Source organism: Zeugodacus cucurbitae, chromosome 2 (genome assembly GCF_028554725.1).
Source record: "Zeugodacus cucurbitae isolate PBARC_wt_2022May chromosome 2, idZeuCucr1.2, whole genome shotgun sequence".
NCBI classification, from domain to species: domain Eukaryota; kingdom Metazoa; phylum Arthropoda; class Insecta; order Diptera; family Tephritidae; genus Zeugodacus; species Zeugodacus cucurbitae.
In genome coordinates, this window is record NC_071667.1 from 65,469,010 (window position 1) to 65,488,146 (window position 19,137).

General features: G+C 33.6%; 1 protein-coding gene and 1 non-coding gene across 2 annotated transcripts in view; both read right to left on the minus strand.

Moving 5' to 3' along the window:
• LOC105218958 (protein Skeletor, isoforms B/C) overlaps window positions 1-19,137 on the minus strand; it is a 74,997-nt gene that overhangs the window by 4,544 nt on the left and 51,316 nt on the right. Inside the window, exons 4-5 of the mRNA XM_011194851.3 lie at window positions 9,044-9,155; window positions 37-255 (exon numbers count right to left, since the gene is read on the minus strand). Of these exons, the coding sequence (XP_011193153.2) occupies window positions 37-255; window positions 9,044-9,155 (331 nt within the window). The remainder of the gene's footprint in view (window positions 1-36; window positions 256-9,043; window positions 9,156-19,137) is intronic.
• Window positions 16,547-16,711, minus strand: LOC114805250 (U1 spliceosomal RNA). Its single transcript, XR_003753307.2, has one exon. It is a non-coding gene; the product is annotated as a U1 spliceosomal RNA (small nuclear RNA).

Here is a 19,137-nt window from a genome sequence, read left to right on the forward strand (position 1 = left end):
AATGAATATAATAATATTTATAGCTGTATGACTTACTTTAATTCCCATAATATTGGGCTCGGAACCATTGCCAACCCAGAAATAGGCATCTGGTCCAGCGCCATCATAATGCAAATTGGGTATGTAGAATGTTTTCGCATCCAAAACACTTATGTTGCTCGAGCGAAGTCCATGTGCCAGTCGCTTGAATTCCGGTAGCACGCGTGGCTTTGGTACATCTAGATTAGGTGGGATAAAAACTTCGCCGAAATCAACCTGTGTGAAAGAAAAATGTAAATGAATTATTAGGGGAAATGCTTGAAGCAAAATACAATTGATGAATTTATTAACATTATTAAACTGAATCAGAGATAGAATCAGCATTATTCCGCCTTTTTAATAGACCGATTTGCCTTTCAAAATCACACTGAAACGAGTTCCACGATCTTCATTATTCTTCTTGATAAGGTTTCTAAAATATCTTTCTCATCTAAAGAGCTATATGGCTGAGATCGAAATTGTTTGAGTGTCTTATCATGACCGCCATGGTGAAGTGGTTAAAGACTACTCATTAGAATATGTGCTCGATCTCAGTTTTCGCAAAATATAAAGAATACTTTCTAACAAAGGTCCCCCGTTTCCCGTCAGAAAATTTTAAAATTCAATAAGAAAATGTCTCAAAACTACTATGTTCCTTTCGGCCAAGCAGCGAAGGAAAAAGAGTCCACAACAAAAGTTTTTATACTCTCGCAACATGTTGCACAGAGTATCATAGTTTTGTTCACATAACGGTTGTTTGTGTCACCAAGAAATAAAAAAGTTAGATATGGTGTTATATATATACATAAATGATCAGGATCACGAGTGGATTTGAAATCCGGATGTCTGTCTGTCCGTCTGTCCGTGCAAGCGATAACTTGAGTAAAAATTAAGATATAGTAATGAAACTTGGAACACATATTCCTTGGCACCCTGAGGAGGTTGCTTTCGAAAATGAGCAAAATCGGTCCACTGCCACGCCCACAAAATGGCGGAAACTGAAAACCTATACAGTGTCCTAACTAAGCCATAAATAAAGTTATTAAAATAAAAATTTTAACTTTTTTGAAGAAGTGGGCGTGGCCCCGCCCTCAAATAGGTTTTTTGTATTTATCTCGCAAATCAATAAAGCTATATAAACCAAACTTTCTGCAGTCGTTTCTTTTAGCCACTTCTTAATGCAGTCCAAAAATTAAAGAAATCGGATAAGAACCACGCCCACGTCCCATACAAAGGTTAGGTTGAAGATTACTAAAAGTGGGACCATAGGTTTTTAAGGCCCCATATATCGAACACGAGGACCTAGGTGCTTCTAACCTAATATTATGGTTTCCAACTTTCAATGGACTTTATACAATATATATGACGAGAATGTGGGTCAAATTGTGTATTATATAATATTAATAAAGTTAAATAAATTGCGAGAGTATAAAATGTTCGGTTACACCCGAACTTAGCCCTTCCTTACTTGTTTTTATTAATTTAATGCAACAAATACATTAAGATACTTTTAGTAAAATCAATAAATTACAAGAACAGAGAACGATATTCATAAATTTTATGTTTCCTATATAAGAAAATGGTTATAAACCAGTTGATAACTTTTAATAGCCAACTACAAGCCACTCTCTACAAAAAAAGAAAAATGTATAAATTGTAGAAAGAAGTTTCAGTCTGAAAGGAAAGAGCAAGCTGTTGCGCCATTTATAAACCATTTATAAAATACGACAAAGAACTCAATGGCCTTCATATGTTGCCTTAAACGCAGGTTGACTAAAGTCACAGTGTGATTGTAAGAAGAAAGGAATGGCCGAGGCAAAAGTAAGTAAAAGGCATGAAAATGCATTTATTTAAGTCAACGATGATATAAAAATGCAAATTTTTTGTGAAAATAATTATACCATTTACATATTTGCATACAGACAACAGGCGAAATTATTGCCGAAAATACTCATTTGTTTTATGCGCACACAGACACACACACGCACACAAGTATTACTCTTGTGAAATATATAAGCAGCCTCCTCTTTTACACAAACAAAAACACATATACTGGTATATTCATATATATATACATACATACATATATACGCGATTAATTATATGCTTAAATATGTAGTGACTTTTTGTTGGTTTTATATATGTATGTACATATACTCATTAAACATCTAAAATGATATAAATAGTATATAAACAAACTCCAATACAACAAAAAGTCAAAATAGGAGAAATGTGCGCGCGCACTTTTTATATATTTTCATATACATATATGTATGTATAAGCGTGTGTTAGTGTGTAGATAACTTCGTTTCCCCAACTTCCCCATTTGTGGTGAATATAAATACGCGTAAGTATGTATATACATACAAACATACTATAATGCGGTAACGGCATTAACTCTGCATGGAAGGAATGAAATATTACACATACTTACATATATACATATGTATATATATATATAGCCGTTAGTGTATTGTCTCTAAAGTCTAGACATCTTGCAAAACTATTTTTATTAAGGAATTTCGGAATCATTTTGATATTTTTTTGTAAGGCTATGCCACTTTATTAACATTAATATTTCAACTCTAAATAATAATAAATGATATTTTTTAACCCAAAACTATAGGGAAATTTAATATTGCTTGTATTGAAAATGCCAAATTTGTGAGACGATCTAAAATGTGGAAAATGTGTTCTCTGGTGAAGTTGGTACTGGAGATAAGTAGAATCGGTCCAGCAATAGAATAGGTCTATTATATATATGCATCTCAATAACTATTACAGCTATGTCTACTAAACCAGGTGAGAAAACGATATTTCAATATTTTATGAAATGTCTTAAAAGTCCAGAAATTGGTTTATATCTTCTGTTAATCTGTAGATGAACTATTGCGTAAGCCAATGCGTGACCTTAATCCCTTTGATACGAAACCACTCCTTGGCTAGCCGATGTATGTTTTGGATCATTATCCTGCTGAGAAGACAATTTCAGAGACTTTTCGTATTCAGTATAAAGTAACATTGTGCTATTCAATATATCAACGTAGACATGTTGATCCATGACAGTGTAGATACGATATATGGGCCAATCACTATAAAAATAAAAGACAAGCCCAAACTAATATTTTTGAAACTACATATTTTACCGTTACCGTAGTGTGTCTATGGTGTTGTTCAGTTACTTTACATTCATCTGTCCATAACATATTTCGTCTATTTTCAAGAATCTGAGCAGAATGTATTAAAACCTCCGATATGTGAAAACTTTTGTCTAAAAATGGCCGTAACCGGTTTATAAACTTTCTACCCACATATGCCAAATATGAAAATCTCTCGTGTCACCGATCCATTTTATAGCAAATAATAGGTATAAAAAATACTGTATTTTTCATAGACCCTAACCCGGGTATTAATTCTAATTATACTCGTATAATGATTAAAACCCTTTCTAATATACATACATATTACAGAAAATTATATTTTTTATTAGAGAGATTATGAATATAGCTTTGTAAAAAGTCTGCTTTTTGTAAATACGAGGGCTGCTATATATATTTGTGGCCTAGGCAATACTAAGTGTTGCCAGGTGCAATCTGACATTTCCATTGGAAAGTTTGACAATTTTTAGCATAACATTACTCAGAACGTTTTGTCATTTAATCGTGAATTGTTTTATTTAGAGGAAATTAAAAAATTCATCTCGGCCAAAAAATGGAATTAACTCGTACACATTTTCGTGTGATCATTTTTCACAACTTTCGACGTGGATTATCGCGATAAGAGTGCATCGATGAATTAAAATCTTTGTATGGCTATGAAACACCATCCTATAGCACTGTGAAAAACTGGTACAATGAATTCAATCGTGGCCGACGCTCGCTCAAAGACGAATTCCGTGAAGGTCGTCCAAAAACAGCCATTGTGCCAGAAAACATCGATGCCGTACGTGAACCGATATTGCAAGACCGTCATGTAACATACCTTCAGATAGAGGCATGCCTATGCATTTCTCCCACCAGCATTCATTCGATATTGCATGAACACCTGGCCGTAAAAAAGATTTGTTTTCGTTGGATCCCGCACAATTTGACAATCGCTCAAAAAAGTGCTTCGAAAATTGGTTTGAGCGCATGCAAAAGTGTATAAATCTTGTTGGAGAATATTCCGACAAACAATAAAACCATTTTCGTTGATAAATATTCAAATTTTCATTATTAGGCCAGAAATATATACAGCAGCCCTCGTAACAGTTTTTTTCTTCCATACATTATTCTTCACAGATGGTGCATGGAAAATAGAGGTCAATGTGTTGGTGGAATAACAGAAACGACTAAAACTTTTACAGTTCCTTGAAGTTTAATGAATGGTGAAAACATAAAATATGAATAATAATACATAACAAAAAAATGTTTGAGCTATGGCTCACCAGGATGATTAAACGGTAAAATAATTAATCAACATAAAATATTGTCTTATGCTATGGTAATTCTCTGAAGGAACTCTATATTTGAAAAATACAATATATTCAAAATAAATTCGTTAATCATTCGAATGCAGCTTCGATTTTGTGAAAGACTATATTTTTCTTAAAACAAAAAAATATAGTGTCGATTTTCAAAAAAAGATTCAAAACCTCTTAAATCAATTGATTACTGTGGCGAATAACATTCGTTAAACTTCAGACACCCTGTACTCTCAAATACATACATACATAGAAATAAAGTTAAAATTATTCACCACAGTTATTCTCACAACAAAATATGTATAAGTACTCATTTAGCTTAAACATACGGTATGTACATCCAAACATACATATACATATATACATGTGTATATCTGCACAACGAAATTGCAGCCACTTTGAGCGCGCTGCTGCCGACTGCGCATGTATAGGAATTTATGTAAATACATATGCGTAACATAGCATACACTTCACAATGATACAAACTAACGCATGAGTATGGTGTATCCCCCCCACCAACGCGGGCTGCTCACACACGCCTACTTATGTACACACTTGAGTTAATCAAAAATGTCTGCTGTAATTTATTTAACCACGACGCCATCTTTTATATTCTAAGACAGCGGCCACAGCGCCCACACCAGCCATACTGGGGGAGTTGCAACAAAGTAGGACCTTCCGTTTCCTGTTTTGCTCTCTATCTTCTATCCTGCTTTCATTCTCTACATTGTCCGCCCCACCAACATGAAAATGAGAAATAATATTATTTCGTGCACGTGAGCCAAATAAAACAAAAGTAATTTATGAAAAAATGTAACGCACATGTATGTGAAAGAGATGTATGTATGTGTGTATGTATGTATATCTCTGACGACTCGAGTGCGCAACTTTCACACCAAAAAAATGGGCGCGGTTCGAATATTAACCCCGAACAAAAAAATAGTTTTGTTTTAGCCATATACACTAGTCTTGTTGTTGTTGCTTTAGTTTTTGCACATTGGCAACAGTGTTGCATATATTCAGGCGTTAAGGCCAATTGTGTTGAGCGTCTATGCATAATGAATGCTGCTGTTTACTTTAAGGCTGTGTAATTATGCATATATATATATATATATATATATATACATGTATGTATGTATGTAAGTGTATGTCTGTGTCTATCTATGAATCTGCATAGTTTGGTCTTTGAACTTAAACATTCTGCTTAAACGGTTTTCGCCGGCCTCAAGGCGCAGCACATACCAACCAACTGACTGACTGACTTACAGACAGCTATCGCGAAATTCACACGCCCACACGGATACACACACACACACACACACAGTCGCGTGTAGGTGTAGTGAATGCGCCAAAGTTGCGTCAGTTGAGTTGAGTGGAGTTGTATCCTTGTCTATGTGCAGCTATTTAACGCAACTTGTTTTACACCTGCCATAAATCGGCCGTCAATGGATGTTGTGTGTTGTGCGCCTTTCAGTGCTTTTGTTGTTCATCCTCCTTATTGTTGTTCTTGTTGTTGTAGTGTGTGTTAGAAAGTGATTTGCCGACAAATATTTACGCAATCGATTCGTGTTTTAATATGACTTTGAACTTGTTTCATGACGAAGATTAGAAATTCATAATATTATGGGGCTTGGATGCAAACATATTTATATTAATATTTTAACTCCTTATGGTATTTAGAATTTAATTTTGGAATCTTAACTTTTTTGCGCAAACACATTTGCGATCTGGAATATAGTGTTGTGAAGCTATTTTCTCTAATGTAGCTTTGCTTGAATGAGCTATTTTTATGAAAATTAACCCTTATACCCAAAAATTAACAAAATTCCATAAAATAATTCAAAAAATATATAAATATACCACATACGTAATCTAGAATTTTAAGAGAGCCTGGACCCGGACCAACTTGAAATGAATTATTCTGTTATTTTTTAATGATAATTTTTTTTTTATTTTAATGTTTAGTCTAAGTTACTATTCTAAGGCGATAAATTCATAATTGGTTACATAACCATTGGCATCATTAACCGCCGATTTTATGGTTCGAATTGATTCAACACATTTGGGCGCTAAGTTAACTGTTAAATTAGACCAAATGTCGGTAATTTCGGCGTTTTAGATTATTATATGAATTGACCTCTAAATTAGTACCAAATCACCAGAACTTAAGTAAGGAAAACTTCCACAAAAAATCATAATGTCACCTCTGACTCTGTTTAGCACCTAAACTGCATTATTCTTCTTCTCACGTGGTAAATGCATAAAGCGTTTACTAAAGAAGCCCTGGAACTAAAATTTAGCCTTATCTGCCCACGACAGGCTTTAGGATGCAATCTATGGCAAATGAGAGTCATATCGATTTTTCGGAATCGGATCAGTTTTGGAAATATTGACCACTTTATGCACAACGTAGGCATTTATGTTAATTTTTTAAGGTCCTGAGCAGTGTAGCATCATAGACTGTTCATGTAATATGCTGATTCGATGGTGTTGCTATATTAAGAGGACTAATTGTGGGATTTTGTATAACAGTTCCTACTAATCTTCAACATTATCTCGGAGTTATCACAGGATTTTGCCCAGTTCTCTTTAAAGTATCCTTGCAATTGTTCGTCTCCTTTTTTTTTAATAATATTATAAACAGTATTCCTTTAAATTCTATAAATTTTTACTAACTCCGAAGCCGAAACCCCAGTCTTAAACTTAGTAACAGTCTCCGATCTAGTTATAATCGATAATTCCTTTGTTTTCTGCTTTTTATTTACGATTTTTTATATTTTAAGGCTGAGTTAGTTTGTTATGAATGCAATAGAATCCAATTACAACTATTGTTCAAACCAAATCCAAGGATAAAGGCTAAATCGGCGTGTATAAATACTTTTGACTACTGCGAGTCTTCAGTTCATTTGCTTATATCTCCGTCAAACTGACTTCATTCGCTCAAAAATAGATCAAGTTTTACAACAACATTTTGTTACCCTGCGACAACAACAACAACAAGCGAAAGCTTTTTGTGTGAAACATGTAAAAAAAAACGTCCGATGTGTAAATAATTTTGACTACATCTGTATTACAATTTATTTTTTTTCGTTTTAGCAGTGTTTATGGTTACAACTGCTAATTTTTTCTTGAATAATTCAAAATATTAGAACTTTTAATATCGTAAAGAATAGAAGGAACTTGTATATGTGAGATGTAGATTGCTTTCTAATTGTTGAAAAAAAGCCAATGATTTTAGTTTGACGTTTCATATTTTCGACCGAATTCAATAAATCTTTCAGTACAAAAAATTTATATTATATTATACTATATAGTTATGGATAAATTTATCATCTATTCTAAAGAAATTTAAAGGAAGTGTTCTTTAAAAATTGAGTGCCTCCACGTCAAAAATAGGCAAAGACCTCTAGGCCCCTTGTACATACCATATAAACGGATTTTCAAACATCCGGTGAACTGTATACCTTATATATCTGGTAATAAGTGAGATGTCAAAGCAAAATTAAATGAAAATATAGTCTTGGATATGATGTTGCTTGGTGGCGAAAATTGAGAACGGTCCATGAATTACCTCAGTGTCCATATACTATATATAATTGTTTTCGTTATTCTACTAAACTTTAAGCCGTATATATGAGTCAAATTAATAAAATTATATCAATAAATTGCGAAAGTATTAAATGTTCGGTTACACCCGAACTTAGCCCTTCCTTACTTATTTTTGAATTAATTTGAACGTGCTTACCATGGTACATGCGTAATGAAAATATCCATAAAGATCTTGGTATTCTCATAGCAGTAGAGAACATCAGAAACAAATATTTATCCAAACTCCGAGATCACCCAAACCCATTGGCTAATGCTTTAGTACAATCTTGTAATCAATCACGTCTAAAAAGAAGAGAAATGCCAGCACGCTGAAGAGCAACGATTCACCAAAATAACTCAATTACTTGGTTGAGCTTGTCTAGTTTTAATTAGAATTAAGATTTTATAACTTATTGTTGAACTGGCGAATCAAATAAATGTTCCCAGTTTTCCAGTTCAGTCCAGTTTTCCAAAACATTGAAAACAACATTAGAAACCTCTCCATGCTGCGTCCCGAAAAATTACAGTGACTGTGTATGTTTGTATCTATTAAACGCAAACAGATATTTTTTCATTCTAAGAAAGATTTGAAATTTTACCAAATCTACTAAAAAATCATTATTAATTTTAACCAAAAATGTAACCTGCCCACACAACCTTGACCAACTTTTCCATAATTACAATCTCTCATCGCCCGCTACACAGCGATTATGTGGTTTTTTCTTTAATTAAAAATGAATTATGGCAAAAGTTGTGCGTTCACGCGACCGCAGTTTGTCGTAATCATTGTGACAGTTGTCAAAGCAACCGAAATAAATATGCAACCACGATTACGAAAATGTCTAAAATAAATTTGCGGATATTTATGTACAACTGACACACATACTTTTGTATACCTTTGTTTGTGTGTGTATGTGTTTGTACTTTGTGTCTGTTTAACCACAACATAAGGAAAGGCAAAGCAAATCTTCTTACCGTAAATCGTCTGCACCACACGGACAGCCATCGTATATCCTTAATCCTTTTGCCCATGGGTAGACGCAGTATGATGTTGGTATTGTTGTGCGCCTGCAATATTGGTGGATCGCTGCGGGTGAGAAGAATGAAAGGAACGATTATAAAGAGAAAATCAAAACAAAATTGTGCGGGTGTAATTTTTAGGTAGTAGAAGGGGTGTTGAAGAGAATATATGAACCTTAAATTTTTTATTTATACATATACATAACTATGAATTTATGGGAGAATATAAATTTGTAATTTACACAAAAATGTATACTTATACATACAAATAGTTATGAGCTCAAACGATCTGTAAAATACCGTTCTAATACTTATATAGCAGACATAAATAAATAAGTGTGGTTTTGTTGCATTCAAGCAGCATTTTATTGTTGTTGGCGGACATTTCAATGATTTGTTATTGCAAAGCGCAAACTATTTGCTCTCGAATACATTAAAATATTTTATGTTTTTATGTGAGCTTATTCCGAATGAAATTAATTCAGCTTTTTATTGCTTTAAATACCGTTTGGCAGTACAATACAACTTTCAAAAATTCAGGCATGTCATATGACATTGCCATAAATAAATCGTACTTGTCAACTTGTTGCTGCAATTAAAGCAAAGTTTAGCTAAATTCGGGATCCCGAAATTTAATTTTCGGGATTTTAACAAGTTTTACAAATTTCAATATATTTTCAAACTACAACTTTTCTTCCGCCGTTTTTTTTTTGTAAATTTAAGGCTTTTTTTCACTTAGGACAGCCTCACCGTACGTATCCGAAAGCATTCGATGAGCCTCAGCCGCACTTTTCTTGGAATTAAAAAAGAAAAACAAAATTTCCCGCAAACGTCGAGAATTCGGCTCAAAAAGTGACATTTTCAGTTGAGAATAAGTTTGGGATGCAAGCAGATCTCTACAAATATTTTGTTGGGTTAATGTTGACACAAATGTCCAAGATCGATATAAAACGATTTAATCGACCAGTGCTTGACCCTAGAAACATCTATTGGAAAACGGCGAAAAAAAGTTGTAGACCTAATATATAAATATATGTTTTAATATTTATAAACAGAACAACAAAATCACATTGAGAGTATTTTAATTAAGAATACTTTATAATCTAATTTTTGAAAGTTGAAATTTAATTTATACCATAGTATGATGGTCGATATGTCAACAAAGGCCGAAAACGGCGTATGCAATGTTCACGTATCCGGATACAGAACTAATTTCGGGACTGAAAACATTAATATTCTATGAACTTATTAAATAATGGTTCATACCTACGTAATTACAATGACCATTAACTACATTTCGAATCAATTATTATGTCTGTATTGTTAACTTTTTATGATTTTTTTAACCTCCGAATTGATTTTCGAAAAAAAAACAATATTGCCATTATATATGAACACCAATTTATTTATATACGGATAAGTATATATAAGTATTTTTGATTTACATGTACAGATATTTAACAATACAAAATGGTATTCTCTGGTGTTAATCATTGCCCATTATTTACGTTGTTGCGGCAATGTTTCGCTCATTAGTGCTGACCTCAACTATCTACTTATAAACTAATGACCATAAGTAGTATTTATACTATACTAGCGGTCCGGTACGTGCTTCGCTACATATAAAGTGATATAATAAAAAAAATATTTTAACATCAAATTCATTAAACAAAAAATTAGCTAGTAACTAGCTATTTCAAAACCGAATCCATTTTTCCATTTTGAGAACGAATAAACAAAGGGGGTACCGACTCTGGAACAGGCAACATAAAGTTGGCCATGGAAAAAACATTATTTCTCCCAATTCACAACACAAAAATTAAGTGTTTGCCCTTGGACCTTGCAGGTTCAATCAAATTTGGCAATCACTTTTTTTTGTGCAAACTTCACGTAAACCATCTACTAAATAGTAAGAACAAAGCCTAAACATTCGGTTTGGTTAAGTGACCCCTTTCTTAAGCTAAAATCACAACGAAAAGTGGCACTGATTTTTATATATGAATATAGATGTATACATTCTATTCAGTAACAATGCATTTTTATTAGAAAATAGTGTTTCGGAATCATGAATAGCCAAATCATGGAAAGCCCAAAACAGAATAAATCTAGTTAGCAACTACAACAGTTTCCATCCTCATGAATATCGTATCGCCTAATACCATATTTTCTCTTTTCGCCCTCGTCTTGAATTTAATTTGTTTTTTTTCCTTCTTTTCTCCTACACTTTAGCAAAAAAAATAGGCCTAAGTCACCGATGTTTTTTTACACATGGTTTCCAATGAGGAAATGCTTCTTTCGGAGTTGGTCTTTTTTACAACAGTTACTAGATTTATACAGAAATATTTCATAATGAAGATATTTACTCCGGAACAAACTTTAATTGATGGCATTCGGCTCCAATTGCTGCAAAAAATTGTCGAAAATTGGGCCTATCGGCCGGAAATTAGTCGAGACAACCACGGCGTCCACTTGCCCGAAATCATGCCAAATCTTTATAATTAAGCTTATATGCATTCCGATCCAAAAACGGCATATATTGTCACTGCCCACACCAAATAAGTTTCTGGTCAACCATAATTTTTTTTTGTTAAAACAGGCTTCGAATAAAAAATACAAATTGAATCCTGAAAGCCTAACCCAGAGTAAATTGCTCACGCTCAAGTTTAGCCGTGTTTGTTAGACTTTATAGTTCATATTGTGAGCACCTAGCTGTCAAGGTTTCTGTAAGCTTTTAGCTGCCATCTATCATGTAAAGACACACATTCACTGTAAAAGATTACCCGTTATTAAGTTTTGTTGCAGAAAAGAGAGACAACTGAATATTTAATGTTTGCCAAAGCATGGTAAAACTTCAAAAACCGCCAAGGTTATGTTTACTTAGAACGAAAAAAAAATTGGCAACCCTGCACTACCCACTAACAACAAATATTTATGCAAGAGCAAACAAAAATTCTGCTTTACCAGCTCTACGAGCCTTAATTTCCCAACAGACGAACTTGACATGTAACAGCAACAAAACCAAACAATCATCATTGACGACGATAGAACTATTCAAATACACAATTGTGATTTCATCAATGGACTTCGTGACTCACACACACACTTACACATACAAACCTAGTATATATATATAAGTAAGCATGCAATTGTGAAGATTACATTAGTAAAGGGTGATTTTTTAAGAGCTTGATAACTTTTTAAAAAAAAAAACGCATAAAATTTCTCTCATTGGTTCTTTATTTGAAACGTTAGATTGGTTCATGACATTTACTTTTTGAAGATAATTTCATTTAAATGTTGACCGCGGCTGCGTCTTAGGTGGTCCATTCGGAAAGTCCAATTTTGGGCAACTTTTTCGAGCATTTCGGCCGGAATAGCCCGAATTTCTTCGGAAATGTTGTCTTCCAAAGCTGGAATAGTTGCTGGCTTATTTCTGTAGACTTTAGACTTGACGTAGCCCCACAAAAAATAGTCTAAAGGCGTTAAATCGCATGATCTTGGTGGCCAACTTACGGGTCCATTTCTTGAGATGAATTGTTCTCCGAAGTTTTCCCTCAAAATGGCCATAGAATCGCGAGCTGTGTGGCATGTAGCGCCATCTTGTTGAAACCACATGTCAACCAAGTTCAGTTCTTCCATTTTTGGCAACAAAAAGTTTGTTAGCATCGAACGATAGCGATCGCCATTCACCGTAACGTTGCGTCCAACAGCATCTTTGAAAAAATACGGTCCAATGATTCCACCAGCGTACAAACCACACCAAACAGTGCATTTTTCGGGATGCATGGGCAGTTCTTGAACGGCTTCTGGTTGCTCTTCACCCCAAATGCGGCAATTTTGCTTATTTACGTAGCCATTCAACCAGAAATGAGCCTCATCGCATCTCATCTCATCTCATCGAACACATTTCGAACCGAACACTGATTTTGGTAATAAAATTCAATGATTTGCAAGCGTTGCTCGTTAGTAAGTCTATTCATGATGAAATGTCAAAGCATACTGAGCATCTTTCTCTTTGACACCATGTCTGAAATCCCACGTGATCTGTCAAATACTAATGCATGAAAATCCTAACCTCAAAAAAATCACCCGTTACTTGCTTAATCTCTCGAGGTCAGGTGAACGGCTGGACGGTTGGCGATGCAACAACTGATTGAAATTATGTCAGTCTGTAAGGTAAAATATATTTGTATGCATACATATATAAATACGAAATCGAAGGAGTTAAGCTTTCAAACTTCAAAAGATGGCAGTTGTAAAGACACACATCCATATATCTATGTGTGTGTGTGTCACATGTGGATTTTAACTTAGAATCGGATTCGAGCTTGATAACTTTTTAAAAAAAAAAAACGCATAAAATTTGCAAAATCTCATCGGTTCTTTATTTGAAACGTTAGATTGGTTCATGACATTTACTTTTTAAAGATAATTTCATTTAAATGTTGACCGCGGCTGCGTCTTAGGTGGTCCATTCGGAAAGTCCAATTTTGGGCAACTTTTTCGAGCATTTCGGCCGGAATAGCCCGAATTTCTTCGGAAATGTTGTCTTCCAAAGCTGGAATAGTTGCTGGCTTATTTCTGTAGACTTTAGACTTGACGTAGCCCCACAAAAAATAGTCTAAAGGCGTTAAATCGCATGATCTTGGTGGCCAACTTACGGGTCCATTTCTTGAGATGAATTGTTCTCCGAAGTTTTCCCTCAAAATGGCCATAGAATCGCGAGCTGTGTGGCATGTAGCGCCATCTTGTTGAAACCACATGTCAACCAAGTTCAGTTCTTCCATTTTTGGCAACAAAAAGTTTGTTAGCATCGAACGATAGCGATCGCCATTCACCGTAACGTTGCGTCCAACAGCATCTTTGAAAAAATACGGTCCAATGATTCCACCAGCGTACAAACCACACCAAACAGTGCATTTTTCGGGATGCATGGGCAGTTCTTGAACGGCTTCTGGTTGCTCTTCACCCCAAATGCGGCAATTTTGCTTATTTACGTAGCCATTCAACCAGAAATGAGCCTCATCGCTGAACAAAATTTGTCGATAAACACATTTCGAACCGAACACTGATTTTGGTAATAAAATTCAATGATTTGCAAGCGTTGCTCGTTAGTAAGTCTATTCATGATGAAATGTCAAAGCATACTGAGCATCTTTCTCTTTGACACCATGTCTGAAATCCCACGTGATCTGTCAAATACTAATGCATGAAAATCCTAACCTCAAAAAAATCACCCTTTAGTATTGTAGGGGTCGTCACAGGTCGCTAAGATCACAGCTTCAGAAACTTGTCTAAGTGAAAATGCAATAAAATGAAATTAAACCAAAATTGATTTGTAAGCAAAAACTACAAAAATTGATATAATAACTTATGAATTTCTTTAAATTGATGAAATTATATTAAATACACAGCCACACAAAAAAAATGAATTTTGAAAAACCGACATCGGATTCATAATCACGAATTTTAAAATCGCTGTCCACCATATTGGTTTTCGGAGGTTATCTCAAAACTCTGTTCTGATTGAGTTAAATGGAACTCGCATTCGGATTCAGCGACACCAAAAACATCTATTACCCATAGTAAAATCCATAGGTAATGAATATAGTGGAACTTCTCTAACTCGAATCACCATAATCCACAAAAAAACTTCGAGTTAGAGAGACTTCGAGTTACAGAAATTTTCATTAAAACATAAATTTTTCAAAAAGCTGTAAAATATAAATTTACCCACAGTTTTGCATATTTACTTCGCAAAAAGTTTTATTTAAATACATTAAAACATGTATTCTGTTATTTTTCTCGTTGCATTTTGTTATTGTTTGGCTCTTGACGTCTGTATCTAATGCCTTTGTTACATGATTTATGAATTCTGTAAGTGTAATATTATATTTTTTGTTTGCCCCCATAAGATATAGAAAGACTCTTTTAAAATGGTGATGGTAAAATTTTATATTTTGTATTATGCCCTGGTCGAAAAGTTCGATTTATGGAAGGAAATTTGTATAAAATTTGACTTCTATTGCCAATTTAAGAGTTCGAGTTATGGAGAACTTCGAGTTATAGACGTTTGAGTTATGGAAGCAAATTTTTATGAAATTTTTTTAAGTTCGAGTTATAGAAGTTCCACTGTATTTTTTTTTTTTTTTTTTTTTGATATGGCTATCTTATCATTACTTTTTGACTATTCCAACGTGTTAATAACATTTTAAAATATTGTGCAATATTATTATTATTTATATTACAATTTGGAGTTAAGAAATTCCCTACTGGGTGTGTTGCAAAAACTTTCATTCAATCGAAACAATGCTTTCTAGCGTTACCCTTGGGACTTTTAGCGCTCAGCTTTGTGACACTAAGGCTAAATATATATTTTTTCGCTACGCGTTTTTCTAATAATATTCTTTTTCAATCGACGCTTTGGCGAAAGGCTTTATTTGATTTCTTTCATTTGTTGCTGGTAATGATGAGAATTCGCTTTCACTGCTCGGTGTTTTCGGTAATGCGGTTGGGGTTTGCGCGGGTGTATTTGTAATTGTCAGGAGACTTGCAGACTGCAAGCACATACATACTGACATATGTATATAATTTATATATTGAAGTTGTATTTATAATGTGGTATTTTTATGTGTGTCAGTGTGTTTTCTCATTTTGCCACCAGAGTGAATTTATTTTATTTGATTTCGTTTGAGTTTTTTCTTTTCTTTTTTTTTGCTCCAACATCCCACTGCCGTTTCCAGCTAGCAATTATTTTGAAAGGCCCTTGCTGAATTACATATTTACGCATGTTTGTATAGCTACTATATACTATATGTGTATTGTGAATGTGTTAGTTGGTTTGCAAGGTTTGCACGGAACGAGTTCAAGTCTATTTCTTTCCTTATTTTTTTTTTTTTGCTTTGCAATGTTTGTTTTGCTAGGATATTTTATTGGGTTTTGTGACAGCAGGATATCCACTCGAACACTTGTTGGTATTATTATATGCAATAGGAATGTTACTAGGAATGGCTTTTACAATGTTTCTTCTTCTTCCTTTTCTTTCTTATTAGCAACATAAGAAAACCAATATTTGAAGTTCACTATGTCATTACGGTTGACGTTTATAATATTGTCATTGTTGATATTATTGACGCTCCGCCATACATTTGTAAATATGTAGTAGACGCGATTGTGTCAATTTCAGACAATGATTTAATATACTCAAAAATTTTCCTTTTATAGTAGTCTCTCGTTTTAGAACTATTTACGGAAGAGACCCCAAAACTCTAACATAATGTTATATTATTTATATAATATTATTTGAATATTATTAATATTTTTTGTAGAAAAAATCTTAATCGCAATTCTTACATTAACTAATACGCGTAGTAAAATCGTATCGTTACTTTTTGAAGGAGTGCTATAACTAGAGAATTACTGAAGAAACTTAATTTAAATTTGTATTTATTCAAAAATGTCGGGACGGCGCGAACGCCATTCCCGGCTACCAAAAATTACACGCACGAGTTATTCACATTAGGAATAATCGCAGAGGTCAACCCAATCGTAGTGCAATGATCAGGTCTCGCTCCGGAGGAACCGCCTTCATGATCACGGATAACCTCTACGCCAGGTAAGTATGCTTTCCGCCGCTCAAACCAAAGTATATCAACACATTGAGTGATAAAGTGGTTGAGAATTAATGTGAAAGGACATAAACATAAATGAAAAAGGATATTCAATGTGTGGACGAACGAAGTAGTGGAAGGCGTCGAAAAGTGGTTACCTACTATTTTTGTGTTAGGGTTGTTTCTCAAATATATTTCCACATACACATACATTTAAATATGCACATATATTTCGGTTTAGTTAAATAATAATCTGAAATAATATTTTCACTATATTTATATTGTTATTTTTGTTAATTTTATTTTTTATTATTATTTGTAATATTCAAAATTATCATTTACAAATCCCTTTGAATTGTAATATATATTATTATAGTATATGACAAAGTTTGCAATGTTCGAACGCCTAATTATATACTTTTATAAATAGAGCCCGGTGTTCCCAAGTACATATCCATACTGAGGATAGAAAAATAATTTTTCCAGCAAACCCTATATTATTTTTCTTTCCGAAAGCCAATTTGACTTCTTCTACTTTCTTCTACTGAGTACCAGTACATGATTTAAAAGATTGTGCACACAGAAGGATACTATCATATTTGTCTTACCTCTATGCAGAAGTCACTGTGCACAAAGTTAAGGCAAATCATCAAATAACTTCAAATACTTTAGAAACAGCTTAAGAGTGAGTTCTAACTACCTGAATCTTATAAAAATAAATTACATTAATTACACTAGTTTACAGACATTTTGACGGCATTTCTGCTAATTTTGAGTTGTATATCCGAAATGTTAGTAACATTTTCCTAACACATTTGCTACATATGGCCAGTTTATGCCTAAATCACAGAAGAGAACAATTACAAAAATAGCTTATCGCAAATATTTCGGCTGTGCTGTTGGCGATCAAGATCGGGGCTCTTCACGTATGTTGTCAAGATTTGGATATGATAATGAAGGAGAACTGAACAATGCAGAAAAAATGGACGCTACCTATTCTCCTGAAAACAAGGAAAAAAAGGACCTCATTTAATCGAACTAGCTGAATTTAACGACCTAGTAAGCTCCACTTGTCCAAGAACCATGCTGAGCTATTGGGTTCAAATCTACAGTAGTGGAATTTACTGACAACAGGAACGAAACTAACAATTTTTAGAACATAATCGGTACGTGATTTTTTTTTATCTCAGATCTCTTAGCACATCACTTGCAAATTACCAGTTTTGTTGAGAAGTGTAATTTGTGGGACGGTTCCTGGATACATCAAAAATTGCCGGATAACATGAAGTTTCAAACAAAGTTTTTAATATTTGTTTTGAAGACGATTTTGATTAAATATTTGATTTCAGATTTGAAAATATCCAAAATTATTACAAAACGCACAGTTCCTCTTGCAATCAATTTCGAACCTCCAAAGCCGAATTTAGCCTTTAATTACGTGATTTTAAGGCAGTAGTCTGCTTTAGATGCCGAAAAAAAAACGTTTTTTTAGCAATTTTTTTTTTTGAAAGGGAAGGAAATGATTGCGATAAACGGAATTTTAAGACGATAGTGTACTATATTTTAGGCTTAAAAAACAATATTTATTATTAAAAAATATTGAAATTTTTTCAAAGTTGTAAGTATTTTTCTGGAGCGCCTGGAGTCTGCACTTGTAAATCGGTGCCGGTGATGGAGGTCGTGCGATGCATCTGAAAGAGTCGAACCAAATTTTTTTTAAATTTTTATAAGTTTCTTTTCTTTATGAACTAAAAAAATACCGAAGAAGTTATAAAATTTCGAATTTTCGAAGTTTGAAAAAAAATTTACTTTAAGTTGCAAAACAAGTAGTTTAAATAATACTATTGTCCAACTTTTTTAGTTCAAATAGAAAATAATTTAATACTGAAGCTAGATCATTTTGGTTTTTTTCGATCGGACTATATTCTTTTTGCTATCGCCGACACCGTTTTCTAAAACTTCTGAAAATGAAAACTCGCTTTAAAGGTCTGCCTGAGCATTCGCACCTGCTCGACGCTCGGCCCCTAAAACTGCTCTAGCTTCGAAAATATGTCGAATTGGCTTCTGGAATTTTAAAGACATATTCTTGGAAAGTTTTGGAAGAGATTTAAAACAAAACAAAAAATCGATTTTTTGAAGCCTGTAAAGCAGACTGCCTTAATTTTTTATTATTATTTATCTAATAAAATCTGAAATTGCACTCATTTAACCCTACATCAAATATTTCGTATTCATCACACAACAATTATTACATATTTACATATAATAGTACATTTTTGTAGATTTTTAGTACGCACCCCCTCATCACTTTCCATCTCCCAACTGACTTGTTGCATGTCAATAAACTTTATGGATTGTTGTTAAATAAAAGCAATGAAATTCGTAAATGCAAATCAACTAAGAAGTACATATTTACAAACCTATGTACTTACAAACAAA